Consider the following 18,960-nt stretch of genomic DNA (forward strand, 5'->3'; position numbering starts at 1 on the left):
TAGAGAGAGAAATAAGGAGATTTATTAAAACCTTTTTTTTTTTTTTAAATCTCTTATGAAGCATAGCAAACTAAACAGTTTTGTGATGCCATTTTGTATTTAGGCTTTTTCTAAAGAAGGGGCCCAGGTCATTGCAACCGATATCAATGAGGACAAGCTGAAGGAACTCGAGTCCTACCAAGGTATGTTACAGTTTGTTAGTTCATCTTGCCATACTAAGGGAAGAAATATATCCACAGGTTCCCATGCAAGCCCTTATCAGCAATTATATTTATATCGTACACTGAAATGTAATCCCCTTTTGAGTACATTTAATAGTACACAGGAATATAGAAATGTTTCTTAAGTTGTTTAACTTACACCTGGCACCATTGAGCTATAATATATATTTTATTTAAGAAAAATACTTTCTCAGCTGTCTGGATAGCACATAGTAGTTTGTGTATTCCTCATTCTTGTGTCCTTTACCAGAGGCCTGGGAGTCTGAGGGATCTGCACACTGTCCAGAAGAGTGCAGTTCTAGGAACAGCTAAGATAAAGATCTCACCTAGAATCTGCTGACGTCACTTAAAGGACCACTCTAGGCACCCAGACCACTTCAGCTTAATGAAGTGGTCTGGGTGCCAGGTCCAGCTAGGGTTAACTAATTGTTTTATAAACATAGCAGTTTCAGAGAAACTGCTATGTTTATCAATTAGTTAAGCCTTCCCCCTAATCCTCTAGTGGCTGTCTCACTGACAGCCGCTAGAGGCGCTTGCGTGATTCTCACTGTGAAAATCACAGTGAGAGCACGCAAGCGTCCATAGGAAAGCATTATGAATGCTTTCCTATGTGACCGGCTGAATGCGCGCGCAGCTCTTGCCGCGCGTGCGCATTCATCCGACGGGGAGGAACGGAGGCGGAGAGGAGGAGGAGAGCTCCCCGCCCAGCGCTGGAAAAAGGTAAGTTTTACCCCTTTCCCCTTTCCAGAGCCGGGTGGGAGTGGGTCCCTGAGGGTGGGGGCACCCTCAGGGCACTCTAGTGCCAGGAAAACGAGTATGCTTTCCTGGCACTAGAGTGGTCCTTTAAGTGCTCACCTCACAACTAGGACTACTATGTGTCCATCTACTCATGTTCCTCCTTCATATTACTGGGTATTGCTACACCCACCACGACTGTAGTCTTCTGTTTCTTGCTTACCAGCACGATGTCTGGTTGGTTGGCCAGTAGTTGCTTGTCTCTCTTGTTGAAGTCCCACAGGATATTAGCCCTGTCATTCTCAGCTATTCTTTATGGTATCTCCCATTTGGATTTAGGCCATATTCTGTGCAGATGTTTCGGTACACAATCCCAGCAGTTTGGTTGTGCCTCTCACATACCTCCCAACTCCGGCATCCTAAGAATTTGGACTCTGGTGAGAGGGGGTAAAAGGGTCAGAACAGTGATGCAGAAAAAGAGCTGATCCATCAGATGACTGGTCAGCCATTTTTTTTTATCCCTGTGTGATGCTCTGTTTTCTTTTCAAATGTATATTACAGTTAGCACATGATGCCACAATCCTGTTCAGTCCAGATCACACAATGTGAATGTCGAGAAGGAAAGTATATGGTGGTTTCTCCTCATCTGCTATTTTTATTTGTAATATGAGGCACGATTACACTTCATCCATTAATGTTGCACTTTTCCATTGAGTTTTTTCCCCCCACACATTTTTAAGGGTACAGTATTTACAATCTTGCCAGCAAGCTTCTTTTGCCATTAGTCTATTACACATCCTGCATGCTCTTTGTGTCTCACCTGGACCCTTTCCTTTTAAATGGCACACATGCTGTCTGGACTTTTATTTCCTTCTATGCATGATCTGTAACCATCTGTCAATACATGGTGAATGTTAAATTTATTGCCAAAATAGCAGAACTAGAAAAGTTCCCCAAGTCAGCGATGCATCCAATCCTGGTACTTTGGCCTTAAATGTGTAATTCACTTTGACATCGCTTTAAGTTCCTGACAATGTTTTTATCCCCTGCCTGTAATTTTTGCCATTATACCTTTTACTCAACGTAGCCAGTGCTGAAGGATTTGTTAGCCCTATATAAGAGATAAGAATAATAGCAATTCTAATATTAAAACTTTGGCTTTACATTGGATGTTTATAGTGCTCAAAATGTAAAAGCTTTGTTGTGTTTTTGTTTCCAATTACCAAACTTAAATGGTTACTAAAAAAAAAATAAAAAAATCTATGGTTATTCAACTAATAGAGAATAGTGAATAATGAATAATAGTCAAAATAATATAGTTGAAGAATGTTACTAAATTGTCTGTTTTGGGGACAATTGTGTATTCCCCCACCCCTCTCACTTCTCCACACTTCTCTCTTTAGTTAATAACCCAATAAATGTGCATGATTCTGCATATCAATTCACTAATTCCTTCACCTGCTACAGGAATACGAACAAGAGTACTGGATGTGACCAAGAGAGAACAAATTGAAAAGCTGTGCAGTGAGATTGACAGAATTGATGTCTTATTTAATGTAGCTGGGTAAGTAAACCTGGTTCAAACTTTGTGTTTCCCACTTTTAAGCTAAGCTTAACTTTTGCTGGAGGAGGAATCAATATTGTATTAAAATAGGGTTTATTCACTAAACTGAACTCCAAAAAGTAGACTAAATTTCCAAGTTGAAAAGTGGCTTGATTCTTGACTGAGTTTACTTCAGCAACATTATTTTACGATATTTCAGATTTAATTCAATGGTTAAAATTGTCAGATCACACCACTCTTTTTGATTTTAAAGTGTGATAGAGCCAGGGTACTCCTATCAACTACAGCATGATGTGGTGTTACTGTGCTTAGAGTGCCCCTTTAAATTAGATTATATATTTATTCTCAATATGTTAGAATAGAATGTTGTGGTGTACAGAAGGCCTCTACTTACAGAATAATAGATCACATGCTGTTATACACGACATAAGTGTATAAGTAGAAATGCTTACACAAAGTATGAAACCACTGCCACATGTATCATGAAAAGACACTAGGCTTGATTAAAGGGACACTCCAGGCACCCAGACCACGTCTGCCCATTGGAGTGGTCTGGGTGCCAACTCCCACTACTCCTAACCCTGCAAGTGTAATTATTGCAGTTTTTTATAAACTGCAATAATTACCTTGCCGGGTTAACTCCACCTCTCGTGGCTGTCTACTAGACAGCCACTAGAGGTCACTTCCTCCTTCATAGCACAGGTTTTCTGTGCTAGAGCGTCGCTGGACGTCCTCATGCTGTGTGAGGACCTCCAGCGTCGCTCATTTCCCCATAGGAAAGCATTGAAAATATTTTTCAATGCTTTCCTATGGGGAGACGTAATGCGCATGCGCGGCATTGCCGCGCATGCGCATTAGGTCTCCTCGACCGGTGGGCAGGATCAGTCTCGCCCACCGGCCGACACAATGAAGAGGAGGAGCAGCGGGGAGGAGGAGACAGCGGCGAGGGACATCGCCGCTGCCTCAGGTACGTGACTGAAGGGGTTTTCACACCTTCAGTAACCGGGGATTGGGGGGTGGGAGGGAGAGGGACCCTCCAGTGCCAGGAAAACGGATCGTTTTCCTGGCACTGGAGATTCCCTTTAAGTCTGTGATATGTTTGTACAGTGTGGCGTTTCCAGTCTTAATACTTGAAACTGTCACATTTGTCATGCCTCCCAACAGTCCCAGGTTCAGCAGGACAGTCCTACTTTCTGTCTTCTGTACCACACTGGGTTTGATCTTGCTTGTTAGGCTTTTCATGCTACTAGAGCTCTTCCTTATTACTTTTTGATATAGTGAGGAAGAGCTCTGGTGGCATTAAAAAAAGGTTAAAGGGACATTATAGGCACCAAAATGACTTTAGTTTAATAAAGCCATTTTGGTATATGGATCAAAACAAAGTTAGCTTAATTAAACTGTTTTGGTGTATAGATCAAGCTCTTTCAACCTCACTGCACCAATGGGTGAGGGCTCGGAGAACATTAGGTCCAACATCGTTCATTTTATTTAACCCCTTGCTGACTGCAAACATATCAGGTACGTCAGAACAAAAAATGGTCGTTAACGACCTCAGACAGTAAGTAATACGTCCGAGATAATCCTAATTACTTACCCATTCGCCGCCGATCCCCCAACGGCGATCGGTGATCGGTATTAGTAATAGCAAAGTCACTACCCTGGACATCTGCAAGAGTTCAGTAGGAGCCAGGTTAAAGTTTCGGCAAATATATCGAATAACTTAGGGCTACTTTTGGATCCGAAGGTCAGTCTTGTAGCAAAATAGTAGCTGTCTTCCCACTTAACTCCATGCAGATGCCAGAATGACTGGTGGATGGGAAGCAGTTTAAAGGCGTTTGTGATGTCAGATTTACTTAACCAAGCAGCCTTCCCGGCATTAATGATTGCTTGGATGGCATCGTCAATTCTGGCGTATTGCAGGGAAAAGTCTCCTGACGGGATCAGAGCATTAAGGCTAGGTGTAGGGGATGAGTGAGGTGCAGAAAAGTCAATAATTAGTCTCTTTTTATTGTTATATTTTCCTGTGGCGATTCCTAGTGGGTTTGTCATCCAGGAAGTGAAAGGAGGAGAAGAGAAAGGGCCTATCATGAAACCACTGGTGATTTCTTTCTGTAATAGTTCTCGTATGCTGTCTGGATCTGTGAGTGCCGACTGTAAGTTGGGGCATTCTAGAACACCTGTGAGAGTGACACGAACCCTGTGTGGAACTCATTAGTGAAACCAGTCGTGAGAAATTCCACCAAATGAACAGAAGGATGATTAGACAGGTAGCGTTGCAACTTAGGTACGTTTATTGGTGTGAAAGATTTGTTAGGGTACAATCTGTTGGGGCACATTGTTTTGGCATGTTCTCTGAAACACAGTGAGCACACATGAAGAAGCCTACATGCGCTATAACTGCAACCCCCTGCATTGAAATTGTTGCAGACTTGTGCTTTACCTAGAAAAACAATTGGCCTGCCTAGTTTCTCTCACTTCCCTTGTGTTGTGTTGGATTGGTAACCAGTATTGGTGCTACTTGTAGAAGGGGACGCTACGTTTTCAGGACAGAAATTTACTGAATGAGCAGTAGAAGAGCATATAGCGCAGGAAGGGGTTTTAAAGGGACACTCCAGGCACCCAGACCACTTCTGCACATTGAAGTGGTCTGGGTGCCAACTCCCACTACTCCTAACCCTGCAAGTGTAATTATTGCAGTTTTTTTTATAAACTGCAATAATTACATTGCAGGGTTAACTCCACCTCTAGCGGCTGTCAACTAGACAGCCACTAGAGGGCACTTTCACGCTGTGTGAGGACCTCCAGCGTCGCTCATTTCCCCATAGGAAAGCATTGAAATGTGGCCGGTGGGCGGGATCAGTCTCGCCCACCGGCCGACGCAGTGCAGAGGAGAAATCGGCGGAGAAATCAGCGACGAGGGACATCGTCGCTGCCTCAGGTAAGTTACTGAAGGGGTTTTCACCCCTTCAGCAACCAGGGATCGGTTTTCCTGGCACTGGAGTTTCCCTTTAAGGCCTGCAAAATGCATAAGAAACAATTCTGTGTCTAGCTGTGCCCAATCAGTAATTGTATTGTACTGAGAGAGTGATGCTGTGGATCTGGAAGCGAATGACTTATGATAGTCATAAAATGCATAGCCCCCGTACTTGTATACCAACTCAACCACTTTATGAAGGTATAAGTCAAGTTCCTCTCTACGGAGTGGGAAAGCTGTACAGATCACATCTCTGTACAACCTGAATGCGAGGACAAATTCGGGGATGTTGAGTTTCCTATTTAGTCTAGGATCTCTAGACTTCATCACTACTGACAGATGCTCGAAGGTATAAGCCCTGTTCTCTACCACGTCTTGAGATGCTATCAGTAGTGATGCCAAGTTTATGTCCTTCCCCTCTATAATGTCACGTCTTAGAGGAATGAGATGAATGGGGTTTATGATATTGGTAGCTCTATTGGCTGGTAGATAGTTATCTTTACTTCCTGAGTTAGGTGTGGGCTGAGCAACGGCACTGGAATCTCTGGAATGGTTGTAATATTGTTTGACTCCAGATTATCCAATCTATTATTAATAGTTGCTACTGAAGAAACAAGGGAGGCCATCATGACGTGTAATTCTGCAAGGCTATTTTGCACATTGAAATCAGAACTAGGGCCTGGTCTTTCGTTGTCTTCAGTAATATTTAACAACCTAAACAGTTCGGCTTTCCTGGCTGTAGCCGGGAAAGGAATATTCCTCTTTTTAAGTTCTGAGGTGATCTTAGGGATAGTCCAGGAACGATAGCTGGAAGCTGGACTTGGTAGATTGAATCGTCTCTGCGAGCCTGATCTGAGTGGGGTGCTGGCAACCGATAAATCATCTCCTTGTGTAGAATCGTTAGACATGATACGGAAGTTAGGCAGATGGACAAGGTTAGTATGGTACCGTATAGATCGGTAGTGACCCAGCTTACTAGGCTAGTGCCTACTGGCGAAATTGTATTAACTAGCTTAGGTTGGTGACCGGTGAAGCCCTGACTACTTGCCAAGTGGCTATGAGAGGCGCTACCTATGATTTGGCTCGTGGGGCCTTTGTGCCACTGAGGTGGGTGGCGGGGTGTTGGCCTCTCGGTGACACCTAACAGGATGTGATAAAGATTGACCGTGACAGGTGAGGCCCTAGCTATGAGTTGGTGCAAGGCTCTAACTATGAATTGGGACGATTGGCATGAACCTCTGAACGTAATGGTTGATAGTATGCCTTGCGGGACCACTTGACTGCTACGCGAAGAGGCCTCTGGGACCGTACCTAACTTGGCGAGAGCTTAAACCTACTCGTAACCCTGCCTGGGTTTGACCGGTTTACATACCTGATGAATGACTTGTATGACGTATACTGAAGTGGAAAGAACAAGCCTTACTTGAACCTAAAACATGTCACAAATTTAAGTTACAACCTAATCCCTGGGAGCAGCCGTAAAAAATTTGCCCCTCCAACCAAAAGGTTATATACTAACCGTATACGTCGAAAAAGATTTAAGAAGGTTTGGCGGTTGATAACCAGAACTCTAATAATGTTTAACCAATAAGACCCGTTTGTACGCTGTGTCGTAAATAGTGTTTTTCTTAACAGACGGGAGAAACAACATCTAAAACAATGTCATTTAAACAATATTGAATAGTGTAGTTAGTAACAAGAAATGTTGAACGGACCTAATAATCCCCTGAGTAGGTGAATGTTTAACCCGAAATGCTTGATTGCACGAATTGTGGCGGCATGTGTAAGGTAAACGGAGGATTATGGCATTAACAGAGTTTATAAACAGAATATTTATATTCCTAATGCTGAATAAGTTAGAATAGTTTTGTAACAGGTTGTAAAATTTACTGTAAACAACTGTTTGATCTATTGAAACCTAAAGAGTATTATTTAACAACAAGTGTATAATGCTTTGACTGATATTTTATCTCTATACAATGTTAGATTACAAATGTGCTTACAATGGACATAACTATTAATGTATACCTAGTATTGAACGTAATGGTATAACAGTGGATTTACTCAATAACTAACGAAGATTATTATGGATTTATGCGAATGGCCTTGTGGCTTTACATGATAGTTATATATAGTTTAAACGAATGCAAGACCTCATGTATTGCCGTAATATTTAGACGAACGATTACCGAAGGTGTAATTGAAGATAAGAATATGTAACGTACGAATGGTCGAGTATTACTCACAGATTAGCCGTTCGTGTGTTAGTAATACTCACGAACACGTTAGGTAGGTAGTGACAGAATTCAAAGACTGACTGCAGGCAGGCGGGAAAATTATAGGGTCCTGTGAACCGGAAGTAAAGCGATGCACTTCCGGGAACGTCGACGACAGGTAAGCTGGGCTTACTGCGTTTAAATAGGGAATAATGTACCTCCCACAATTACAGGCCAAGCCTTCTATATATATGAAAATGTATTCCTATTTACCATAATTTTCTTTTCCTGGTCAAAGGCCATGGCAGCACAACAATGGGGGTAGCTCCTCCTATCCCTAATTAGACAGGAACTCATTATTGAAAAAGAGGTTATATAAGTCTCATCCCACCTTTCCTTCCTCAGTCGTGTTTCTAGCAATCATTTTCAGGGGGGATCTTTGTGCTGCCATGGCCTATGACCAGGAAGAGAAAATTATGGTAAGTAGGAATATATGTTCTTCTTTCCTGGCAGCACAACAATGTTTAATACCCAAGCAATTACCAATGGAGGGAAAAACAGAGATTACAAAATTTAATGCAAAAGTGTATTATCACGACAACCAAAACGTGAACAAAAACACATTGATAATTTTAAGTAACAGATGCTGAAAAAACACTCTTCCCAAATTGGTCAAACTGTCCAGCTCTGACCTCTAATTGGTAATGTCTTATAAATGTATTGGAAGAAGACCAAGTAGCTGCTCTACAAATCCGTTCTGGAGATATTTTGGCAGTCGCTGCCCAAGAGGAGAGATACCTAGTGGAATGGGCTTTCAGTCCCTAAGGCACTGAAACTCTGGAGGCCAGATATGCTTTGATAATGGCTGAAACTAGCCATCTGCTAATGGTGTGTTTAGATGCCATAGAACGTCTCTTAGCTCTGCTAGGAATAACAAAGAGCCTTTGAGTGGAGCGCCAGGAAGCAGTTCTATTTCCATAACTTTTGAGACATCTAACCAGATCTAGAGGAGAGAGATCTGAGGTTCCATTATCAGGTAAAGATTCTGAATGCAATGCCGGAAGAACAAACTCCTCGTTGATATCAAAAGAAGAGGTTACCTTGGGATGGAATTCAGGAACCGTGCGAAGATTCATTCTATCCTTGTGAGAAATTTTGAAAGGCTCTTTGGGTGACAAGGTGTGGAATTCAGATACTCACCTGCCTGAAGTTAATGCCACCAATAACACAGTCTTGGTGAGCAGATGTGGAGCTATGGATTCAATCTGTTCAAAAGGATGGGATTTCAATGCCTTCAGAACTAATGGCAAATCCCATGGAGGAGAAAATGGTTTATCTGGAGGGTGAATCTTTAATACTGCAGCCAGAACTCTGACCACATCCTTATCAAAAGCCCATTTGTGGTTCGTGAGGGGTAACAAGGCAGAAATATACACCTTTAAAGTGTTGTAACTAAGTCCTTTATCAAGACCAGATTGCAGGAACTCTAGGATGTCCTTAGTATTAGCTCTTAGTATATCCGTACCTCTAGATGAAGCCCAGGAAGAATACACGTCCCAAACTCTGTAGTATGTTGCAGAAGTAGAGTGTTTTCTTGCCTGCAGAAGAGTATTAATCACTGCCTGAGAAAAGCCTTTGTCCTTTAGCCTTTTCCTTTCAATTTCCATGCCATCAGGTTGAAGGATGCCAGGTCTGGATGGAGAATAGGACCTTGATGTAGAAGGTCTGGGATTTTCAGTAGCTGTAACGGAGGTTCTTTGGATAAGCTCATGAGAAGCGGGAACCATGGTCTGCGAGGCCAAAATGGAGCCACCAGGATGATGGATACTCCTTCTTGTCTCAGTCTCCTTCATAAGGGGAATATGAGAGGAAAAGGAGGAAAAGCATATCCCAGGCTGAATTGCCAATTGCAAGACATAGCGTCTCTTCCTAAAGCCTGAGGGTCGTTGTTCTTTGTGAAGAATTGCAGAATCTTCCTGTTGCTGCGAGTGGCCATTAGAGCTACTTGAGGGAGACCCCATTATCTGAAATGCCTTGTATGATAGACTCCATTCTCCTGGGTCTATCTAGAGTCTGCTCAGGTAATCCGCTACTGAGTTCTTTATTCCTGAAAGGTGAACAGCTCTCAACAGCCGGACAGGTGTGGCTGAGCCCAGGACATCAATTGTCTCATGATTATCAGCATCTGACAACTCCTGGTTCCTCCTAGGTGATTGATGTAGGCAACCACTGTAGCATTGTCCGACCTGATCTTTACCCTGGGTCCGTATCTACGAAGAGAAATGCTTTAAGGCTTCCAGAAATGCTAGGAGTTCAAGGAGTCCTGGTCGTGTTGAATTCCCATTTTCCTTAGGGGCAAAGTCATCTTGCAGATGGGCTGCCCAGCCCCACTGGCTGGCATCTGTCATTATTACTGTCCATGCTACATCACCCTGAGAAAACCCTTTTGATACCAGATCAGAGACCGATGTACTAAAGATGGAATCATGATTGGTGGAAGAAGATTCTTTGATGAAAACTGGTGACGGAAATTGGCCTGAAAAGTACCGTGATAAATCAATCTCTTTTGATATGTTAATGCCATTAGCCTTGGAGGTACGCCTTATTGCCGTTCCTGCCCTGAGTGTCAGAGGGTGGAAAACCTGGGGAAGTTGGTAAGGCTCCCCTAATACACCTTCCTATAGTTGGTGAACCATTTGAGAGAATAGCTGTGGATATTGTCGGTCCCCTTGCCATTCCCAGTAGTTCGGGCAAGCTATATATATTAACCATGGTAGATTATGCCACTTGCTACCCAGAGGCAATAGCCCTATCATCTTTCAGGGCTGACAAGGTGACTGATGATCTGTTAAGCATATTCTCCCGTGTGGGATTTCCCAGAGAAATGCTAAATGATCAAGGCCCCCAGTTCATCTCGGATCTGATGCAGTCCCTCTGTAAAAGGGTGCAGGTAGAACATCTAGTGATCAGCCCCTACCACCCCCAAACAGATGGCTTGTGTGAGAGGTTTAATGGGACCCTCAAGCAGATGTTGAGGGCCTTGTAGAGTCACAGGGGAAGGATTGGGAGCGATACCTGCCACACCTCCTGTTCGCTTACAGGGAGGTGCCGCAGGAATCCACAGGCTTTTCCCCATTTGAGCTCCTCTATGGACGTAGAGTGCGCGGCCCCCTAGCTCTGATCCGAGAGGGGTGGGAAGGAGGTTGGGGGCCCCAAAGACCTCTGTCTTTGTAGATCTGTGAATCTGTAGACTATGTAATCCGGTTTAGGGATAAAATGCAGACTTTCATGGGGGAGGTGTGTGATAATCTGAGGGCTGCCGAATGCAAGCAGAATTAGTAGTATGATCATAATGCCCGAGAAAGAGTGTATGGAGTGGGTCAAAAGGTGCTTGTGCTGATACCCACGAGGCAGAACAAATTGCACGCAGCATGGGAGGGTCCAGTTACTATTATGCACTGGATCAATGATGTAAACTATGTGATATCCCTGGATGAAGGGTGAAGGAGGAAAAAGGTGTATCACGTAAATATGATCGAAGCATATTATGACTGGGAGACTACGGTGTTAACCATATGTAGTCTGCCTGGGGACGAGCAAGAACCTGATTCCCTTGTGGATCTAGTGGTTGCAACCCGGGATCTAGAGGGCATTTTTGAGCTATTTGAGGTTTCTTCACAGGGAAGCCTGGCAGGACACACCTAGTAACCCATAACGTGGACACTGGGGATCACCGTCCCCTCAGACAGGCTGCCTATAAAGTATCCTTGGAGGTGAAGGCGGCCATTAGGAGGGAAATAGAGGAAATGCTGGAGTTGGGTGTAATCCGGATGTCTCACAGTCCCTGGGCCTCCCCAGAGGTGCTGGTCACCAAGAATGACAAGACCACCAGGTTCTGTGTGGACTACCGGCGGTTGAACCTGGTAACTCCCCGTGATCCCCTATAACAATTTTATTCTAACTATGATCCCCATTTGTCTGATCAGGTCAATATTAGTAAATGTGTGGATCTCCATCCCTTTCTTCACTTGTGTTTTAGTGAGAGAGGGAAAGAGATCTGTTTTAGGTAGGGATTTGCAGTTAAGTACAGAGACAAAAAGGATGTGTACCTTCTTACCACCATCCACACTGAGATGACTGTGGAGGTCTCTGTATGTGGCAGAGCTGAGAGCACAAGGAAGCCAGTGTGCATCAAGGCCTATAACCGGCAAATGGGTGGGGTCGATCTTACAGATCAGCTGCTGCAGCCCTACCTAATTATACAGAAGACAAGGGCCTGGTACAAAAAGGTTGCAATCTACTTAATGCAGATTCCAACCCACAATGCTTTTTTGTTGTTCAAAAAAGCAAACCCCGGAATGCTACTGAGTTTTTTTACAGTTTAATCTCCAGATCATTTCAGGGATTTTGTACCGTGATGCACCTTCTCCCCAGGCGGTGATGGGAGAAAGCAGGGTTGGGGCTACAAATTTTATTTTTAAAATCCCCCACTTACTACGGCAAAGCAGAATACCCCCAAAAAGATGCAGAGTCTGTTTTAAGAGGGGGCAGAGAAAATATACCGTATATTACTGTCCTGATTGCCCTGGACAGCCTGGGCTCTGCATTGGGAACTGCTTCAAACGATATCACACACTGGTCAATTTAAAAAATAAAAAATGTAAAAACATTTTTTACATTTGCTGTTCAGTTTTTTTGGGGTTTTTTTTTTTGTTACGTTTACCCTATGTATGGGGGGCATGGGTGTACTCAGGAGGCCTTGCAGAAAACAACCAGGGTATTTTCTTGCAATAACCAACAATAGGCTCCCCTAAATCACAGTCAATAAGCAGTGTGTGTGTGTGTGTGTGTGTGTGTAAAAATGAAAATTGAACAATTACCACCCTTAAAGTTCTCAGTACATGTATTCTTAAATTGCTATGTGTGTACAAATAATCACCAATTAATATTATCTTTTTTTTATTTGGCATAAATTGGTAGTAAAATGGTTGCATTAAAAGAGCACGAAAAGAGTCAATATACCCCAAGTTTATTACCTTAGGTTGTCTTCTTTTTAAAAATATATACATGTGAAGGGTTATTCAAGGATCAGTGTTACAAGGTAACTTGCGTTAATCTTGGGGGGAAAAATGGTTGGGAAAAGACCATTTAATGGCGAGAAAAACGGTATATAATATGTGTGGGTACAGTAAATGAGTAAGAGGAAAATTACAGCTAAACACAAAGACCGCAGAAATGTAAAGAGCCCTGGTCCTTAACGGTAAGAAAATTGAAAAACGGTCTGGTCACTAAGGGGTTAATAGGCTCCACACAATGACCACAGGTGAAGGGCTCTATGTCACCTACTTTATTATTTAAGCATGGTAGGTGGAAGCATGATGGAGATTTTTAAACTTTCCTCATACTAATGTAGGGATCATATTTACCCCGGTAGGGTCAATTTAATTTTTAATTAAAACCGTATGGGCACTGGAAATGTTGTGGGAGATCTACTCCTCACAGCTTCCATTTTGAAACCCTCCCTCGCCAGCAATGAGTGAGAGGTTAGAAATTAAATCTGGTTATCTGAATTTCATTTGGAACAAAATTATGCATACATTGAGAGCAATTACTTGTTGTGAAATTGCAGGGTAGAAGGGAGGTATCTAGATTCTGTGATTTTATTTATTAATTTATTTATTTTGTGAAAAAATGTTTTATTTTTTTTTAAATCAGACAAGCAGCAAAGTGTACTTCCATTGTTACAAGTGGAATCATCTATAAAGTTACAGATTTTCCTACGTTTGTGTACATAAAGTACGCTAGTAAAAATGCACTATAAACATTATTCATTTGAAAGTTATAAAAGTGTTAATGTAACATTAGTGCTACATTCCAATAGTTGAAATAAGGTTGTTATAATGATTGTTCCACTTTTAGAAAATTTAGAATTTCTAAGTTTTCTGCTTTTATAAATCTCCGTCAATGTTTAAGGTTTGTCCATCATGGAACCATTCTAGATTGCAAGGAGGCAGACTGGGACTTCACAATGAGTCTTAATGTCCGAAGCATGTATCTCATGATTAAAACATTCCTCCCAAAGGTAATTCGTCCTTGTGTAATCCATTTAATTTTGCTAACAGTGTTAATTTACTGTGCAGCCATGGTGAGATGAGTCAGTTACACTGCAGAATTTATAGAATGGGAATATAATCTGTATTTATACATTGATTACATATAGTAGATTTGTGACAAATACAGTACTCTCCTCATACTCTCACTGGTTCCAGTGTTGCAAGTATAACTGGGAATGGTAGATATGAAACTCTATTTCTATTGTCGTTTATATTTATTTAACTCATTGGAATCTCTGCTCTTATTTGGGGTATTTTGCCAAAAAAACAAGATGCTCAGGAATGTGAAAAGATACCAATAAAGGCACTTTGAGAACCAAAAAAAGTGTAACCATCTGGAATCTGGGGGCCGGGGGGGGACTTTTTATCAAAATGTTGATCACAGGTTTTATTCACTCTGCCCTCCAGTGGTGTCTCCAGAAATTCTATACCGGAGGCACACCGGATTCAAAACAGGGCCACTAATATTTACACAGCCTAAAAAACATCCTGAAATAGTGACAGACACAAATACCACATTTACATAGATACACCACAAACAAACACGAAAATGATTGCTTTGTAGCAGATTTCTTTGCCCCACACTTTGTGTTCCTAAGATTTTTGTTGCTATATGCCACCCCAGTGGTGAGGTCTCTACCCCCCCCTCTCCCCCAGTGTTTTGGTCTCTTCCCCCTGCTGATGTGTTCGGTCACAGACTCCAAACTGAGCCTTGTTTAAGGCACTGATAAGTTGCAGCTGTTTGGAAGATCTCTAAAAGGAAAAAGGTCTCACACTTTGCAAATGTACAGGAATGAGAGGGAAGCCTGAACGATGTGCTGAACGTACCCTTGGAAATGACAGCACTGTGTTACAGGTGCTCTGCCAAACCAATGAACTGGCCTCTTCACCTTCCACCTGTGTAAAAATAAAGAGAGAGAATATATATATATATATATATATATAGAGAGAGAGAGATGCCATGCTGCTATGATTCGCAGGTCACAGGGTGAAATCTCCTTATAAAATTGAGATTTTCGTGTAGGCTATTAACCAATATAAAACAATAAAGCAGTGTCAGTAAGCACACATAGAACGCACACCTAAGCACATACCCTGTGAATACTAATTAGGTTACTTTGTCTATAAGGTGCTATTCATGGGACAATAGCGCCATAAATGTGTCTCACACAGCTTCATGCATTAATTATACAGATTTATTTAATCATCAGATCTGAACTTCACCACTTTTATCTCATTTCAACAAGAAGCCTAGAAACAAACTAACATTTCCCTTTATTAAGGCATAGGAGCTCTCTGCACATGCCCAATACAGGGGTGACTTACATCCAATGTTTTTTCATGGCACTGAGTGGGAGTCACTGATACAATGTAAATTATGAAGAGAGAAAAATATTTTGGGATGCTTTGTACAATGCTTTGCTGGTTTGGTGTCTTGCATGTCACTAATTGTCCGTTTATGATTGTTCATGGGATTACGCTAAACAAATGAATGATTTATAGTCTATGCTGGCCAAATAGAAAGCACACACAGAGCTCAAAGAAAATATTTATAATATTTGACATTTCTAACTCTTACTTAGAAAGAAAAGAGGGATTGAGATTTCCTGGGATACCCCAGCCATTTCATGTTTTAAGTGAGAGCTGCAGCAATACTGTATAAAAAAAGCAAAGTACCGGTATTTTACAAATTAATTTTTATTTTCAATAAAAAAAAAAAAAAATGATACATTATTTTTTTTAAATGATAATCTTAGTAGGTGCAAACATTTGGGATTAATGTCCCTTTAAGCAGGGTGTGTTAAGAGCTGAGGAGAATACTTGCACTATAAAGTAATGATCAACTTTGCTTCTTCTGCATTTCAGATGCTTGATCAAAAATCTGGAAACATCATCAATATGTCATCTGTAGCATCTAGCATTAAAGGTAGTCTATAATAGATTTTATATGTTAACGCTTAATAGTTATTTAAACAATAATAAAATCCACTAATTGCATCATTAGCATTCTCTGTTAGAGTTTATGACAGATACCCTGGTGTTTCAACAGGTAGGGCACTAGAAAGAGATGAAAAGTTTTGCATTTGGAAAATACTTACCCCTGGTGGTTCCTACCCAAGGTTTGTGTGACCTACTTGAGCAGAAAACCACTGAGCAAATCTTAAAACAATGTATAAGAGAGAGAATTAGTACAGGGGTAAATCAAGCTCATGTTTTTTTTAGGTAGTTAAGTGTCTGAGGGTGCCAAGACCAGGCGAAAAATTATAGGTTGGTAACAGGCAAGGCAAGTAATCAGGCACAGGTCCACCAAAGGCCGCTTTATGAGTAAGCCCCTATCCTTACCGCTAAATGTTTTTTGTTTTTTTCTCAAACCCTTTTTGTCCTTTTTATCATCACTGCCTATTTGTTATAACTGCAGTTAATGTATGCAATGATCACTACTCCATTAAACTATTTACTAAGAGTCATGTATTGGTACAGTATTACAAGTGATTTCTGATGCGATTTAAACTATTTTTATTACATAATTTATTGTCTCCATTTCAATTGTTTAATAACCTCCATTTATGATTTTCTTTTTTCTTTTTTTTCTTTTTTAACACAAGGTGTTGTAAACAGATGTGTCTATAGCACGTCAAAAGCTGCAGTAATTGGTTTGACCAAATCTGTTGCTGCCGACTTCCTTGAACAAGGCATAAGGTGCAACTGTATATGTCCCGGTAAGTATTTTAAGGGACACATACTTTGAAATCTCAGTTCCAGAGATATTTTATCTTGATCAACTTTATTTTCCTACTTTGCGAATGAATAACCCTGCATGTGGGTGCAGTAATGGCAGTTGGACTGTAAATGTACACTATACGTTGTTTCACAATACTGCTGCACAATAAACTGCTGTGATGGTTCAAACAATAATCACACAAAACACTTACCTCCCGCATATAATTTGAAGAGGATGAGATATACTCTTAATTATCTGCAGAAGATATGACTTAAATTCTATGTGTAATAAAATGTTGTGTTTGTGCAGGGACTGTGGACACACCATCTTTAAGGGAAAGAATCCAAGCCAGGCCTAACCCTGAACAGGTAAAAGTGAAAATAATAATTTTGGTTATTAATATCAGTTTATTTTACTATACAGCTGTTCAGATGTGCATGTTATGTTTACATTTTACATACTGCTTGAACAGGCTTTAAAGGAATTCTTGGCAAGACAACGGACTGGCAGAATGGCTACTGCAGAAGAAGTAGCCCACCTATGTGTGTACCTGGCGTCCGATGAAGTAAGGTGGTTTATGGTCCTTATCTATAAAACCTATATCACGATAACATATTAGAACAATGTTTTATTGTGTAACATGTCCCAATTGATTAATCGTTTTTGTAATTTAACTTCCTCGCTCCACTGATGGGAAAGACGTATGCTTTAGAATTTTATTATAATACCTTATTATCAGAATAATTACATGTCATTGTAAGCATGTAGGGATTTATGAGCAGTTGGGAATATACAGTAATATGTTGCTTGCAGTTAACATGACCTTAACTTAATGGAAATGATCAGAAATTTGTTTTTATTGATCATTTTTGTTTTTTATTCTGTACTGCCAACAGATAACATTTGCATAGATTTAGTGTTCTATATTTTCTGCATTGATTTCTGGCAGGACAGGAGATTTGCTAAGATATTAACTCCTAGTTATTTCCTGGTTTTCACTGTCTTTACTATGCATATGTCATAAACCCTGTGCCTAACACAGGAGAGGTGTCAGGAATCCTGGAACCTGAACACATACACAGAATCACTAAAGGAATAAGTCTGTTATACCGGTCCTTAGAATGGCCAGGTTAAGAGATCAGAGAATACAATTAAACAAGCCGAGGTCAATGGATAACAGAGGACAGGATAAACATAGAATAGAGCCAGAACAATATACTAAGACATACAAGAGGAACGCACTATTGGGCTATCAAGAAACCACAACAGGGCAACAAGGAATGGGTGAGGTAAGTATACATAAATATGCATCACTTACACCTGATTTTTTTTTATTCCCATTTGGAATTGACCACTATTCGTGGAAGGTGTACTTGACCTTCCTTATCTGACCTCTGATGTCATTTTCATGTGCTCAATTTGGTCTACCGAATTCTACGTTTGCTGTGGCGAATGGCTAATTCGGTAGTTTATTCGGGCACGTACTTATACACGCTGCACGCAGGGCCGGTGCTAGGATTTTTGACTACACAGGCGAAGATGCATTTTGACGCCTCCCCTCCCCCCCCCCCGCACCCAAAAAAACCCAATGCATCTTCACCTCTGTGTCTCGTAGCCCCCCTTTTGAATTTTACCCCCATTAGTGTTGCATATCCACTCTCTTACCCCTCTGGTCCCTTTGTGCCTTAAACCCCCCTTTAGTGTGTCTCATACAACCCCTCTTATGTATTTCTTACTTCCCCGTCAGACCCTTTCTATCTCTCTTTTTCTCCCATATAGACATAGACATAGATACAGGCAAAAATACATACATGCACAAATACACAAACATACAGACACACAACCATACAAGCACACAGACATAATTATTCAGGCACACAGTCACAAAGATATACAGACACACAGTCATAAAATCAAACAAACACAGTCATACAATCTACACATTCAGGTACATTGTCGTACAAACACAGACATACATTCATACAGACACAGGCACACACAAAAATACAGACACAGACATAAAGAAACATAGAGATTGGCATATAGAGACATACATACACAGTGATACAGAGACATACATACGCAGACAGTCATAAAGAGACATACAAAGACAGACAAACAAAGAACCCTGCACACTGATACCGTGTAAATGCTCCGGCCATCCACAGTGGTAGTTGCTCCGACGTCAGGCAGACATCGCTGGATCCACCAGTAAAGTCTTCAAAAGGAATAAACGCAGGCAATACTCCAATAGTAAGGATGGTATATTTATTGATAGGTGACCAACCCCATAGAAAGTGTGATGTTTCGGCTCAGCAGAGCCTTAATAATGCAATAATGCTCTGCTTAGCCGAAACGTTGCACTTTCTTTGGGGTGGTTCACCTATCAATAAATATACCATTATTACTATTAGA

At 41.3% G+C, this 18,960-nt stretch overlaps 1 protein-coding gene across 2 annotated transcripts in view; it reads left to right on the forward strand.

Moving 5' to 3' along the window:
• BDH2 (3-hydroxybutyrate dehydrogenase 2) overlaps positions 1 to 18,960 on the forward strand; it is a 58,889-nt gene that overhangs the window by 9,804 nt on the left and 30,125 nt on the right. For both annotated transcript variants that reach the window (XM_063460104.1, XM_063460103.1), the window contains exons 3-9: positions 104 to 182; positions 2,424 to 2,520; positions 13,684 to 13,792; positions 15,690 to 15,750; positions 16,430 to 16,543; positions 16,855 to 16,913; positions 17,018 to 17,110. In XM_063460104.1, coding sequence (XP_063316174.1) covers positions 104 to 182; positions 2,424 to 2,520; positions 13,684 to 13,792; positions 15,690 to 15,750; positions 16,430 to 16,543; positions 16,855 to 16,913; positions 17,018 to 17,110 — 612 coding nt within the window. The remainder of the gene's footprint in view (positions 1 to 103; positions 183 to 2,423; positions 2,521 to 13,683; positions 13,793 to 15,689; positions 15,751 to 16,429; positions 16,544 to 16,854; positions 16,914 to 17,017; positions 17,111 to 18,960) is intronic.

Source organism: Pelobates fuscus, chromosome 6 (genome assembly GCF_036172605.1).
Source record: "Pelobates fuscus isolate aPelFus1 chromosome 6, aPelFus1.pri, whole genome shotgun sequence".
Taxonomy (NCBI): domain Eukaryota; kingdom Metazoa; phylum Chordata; class Amphibia; order Anura; family Pelobatidae; genus Pelobates; species Pelobates fuscus.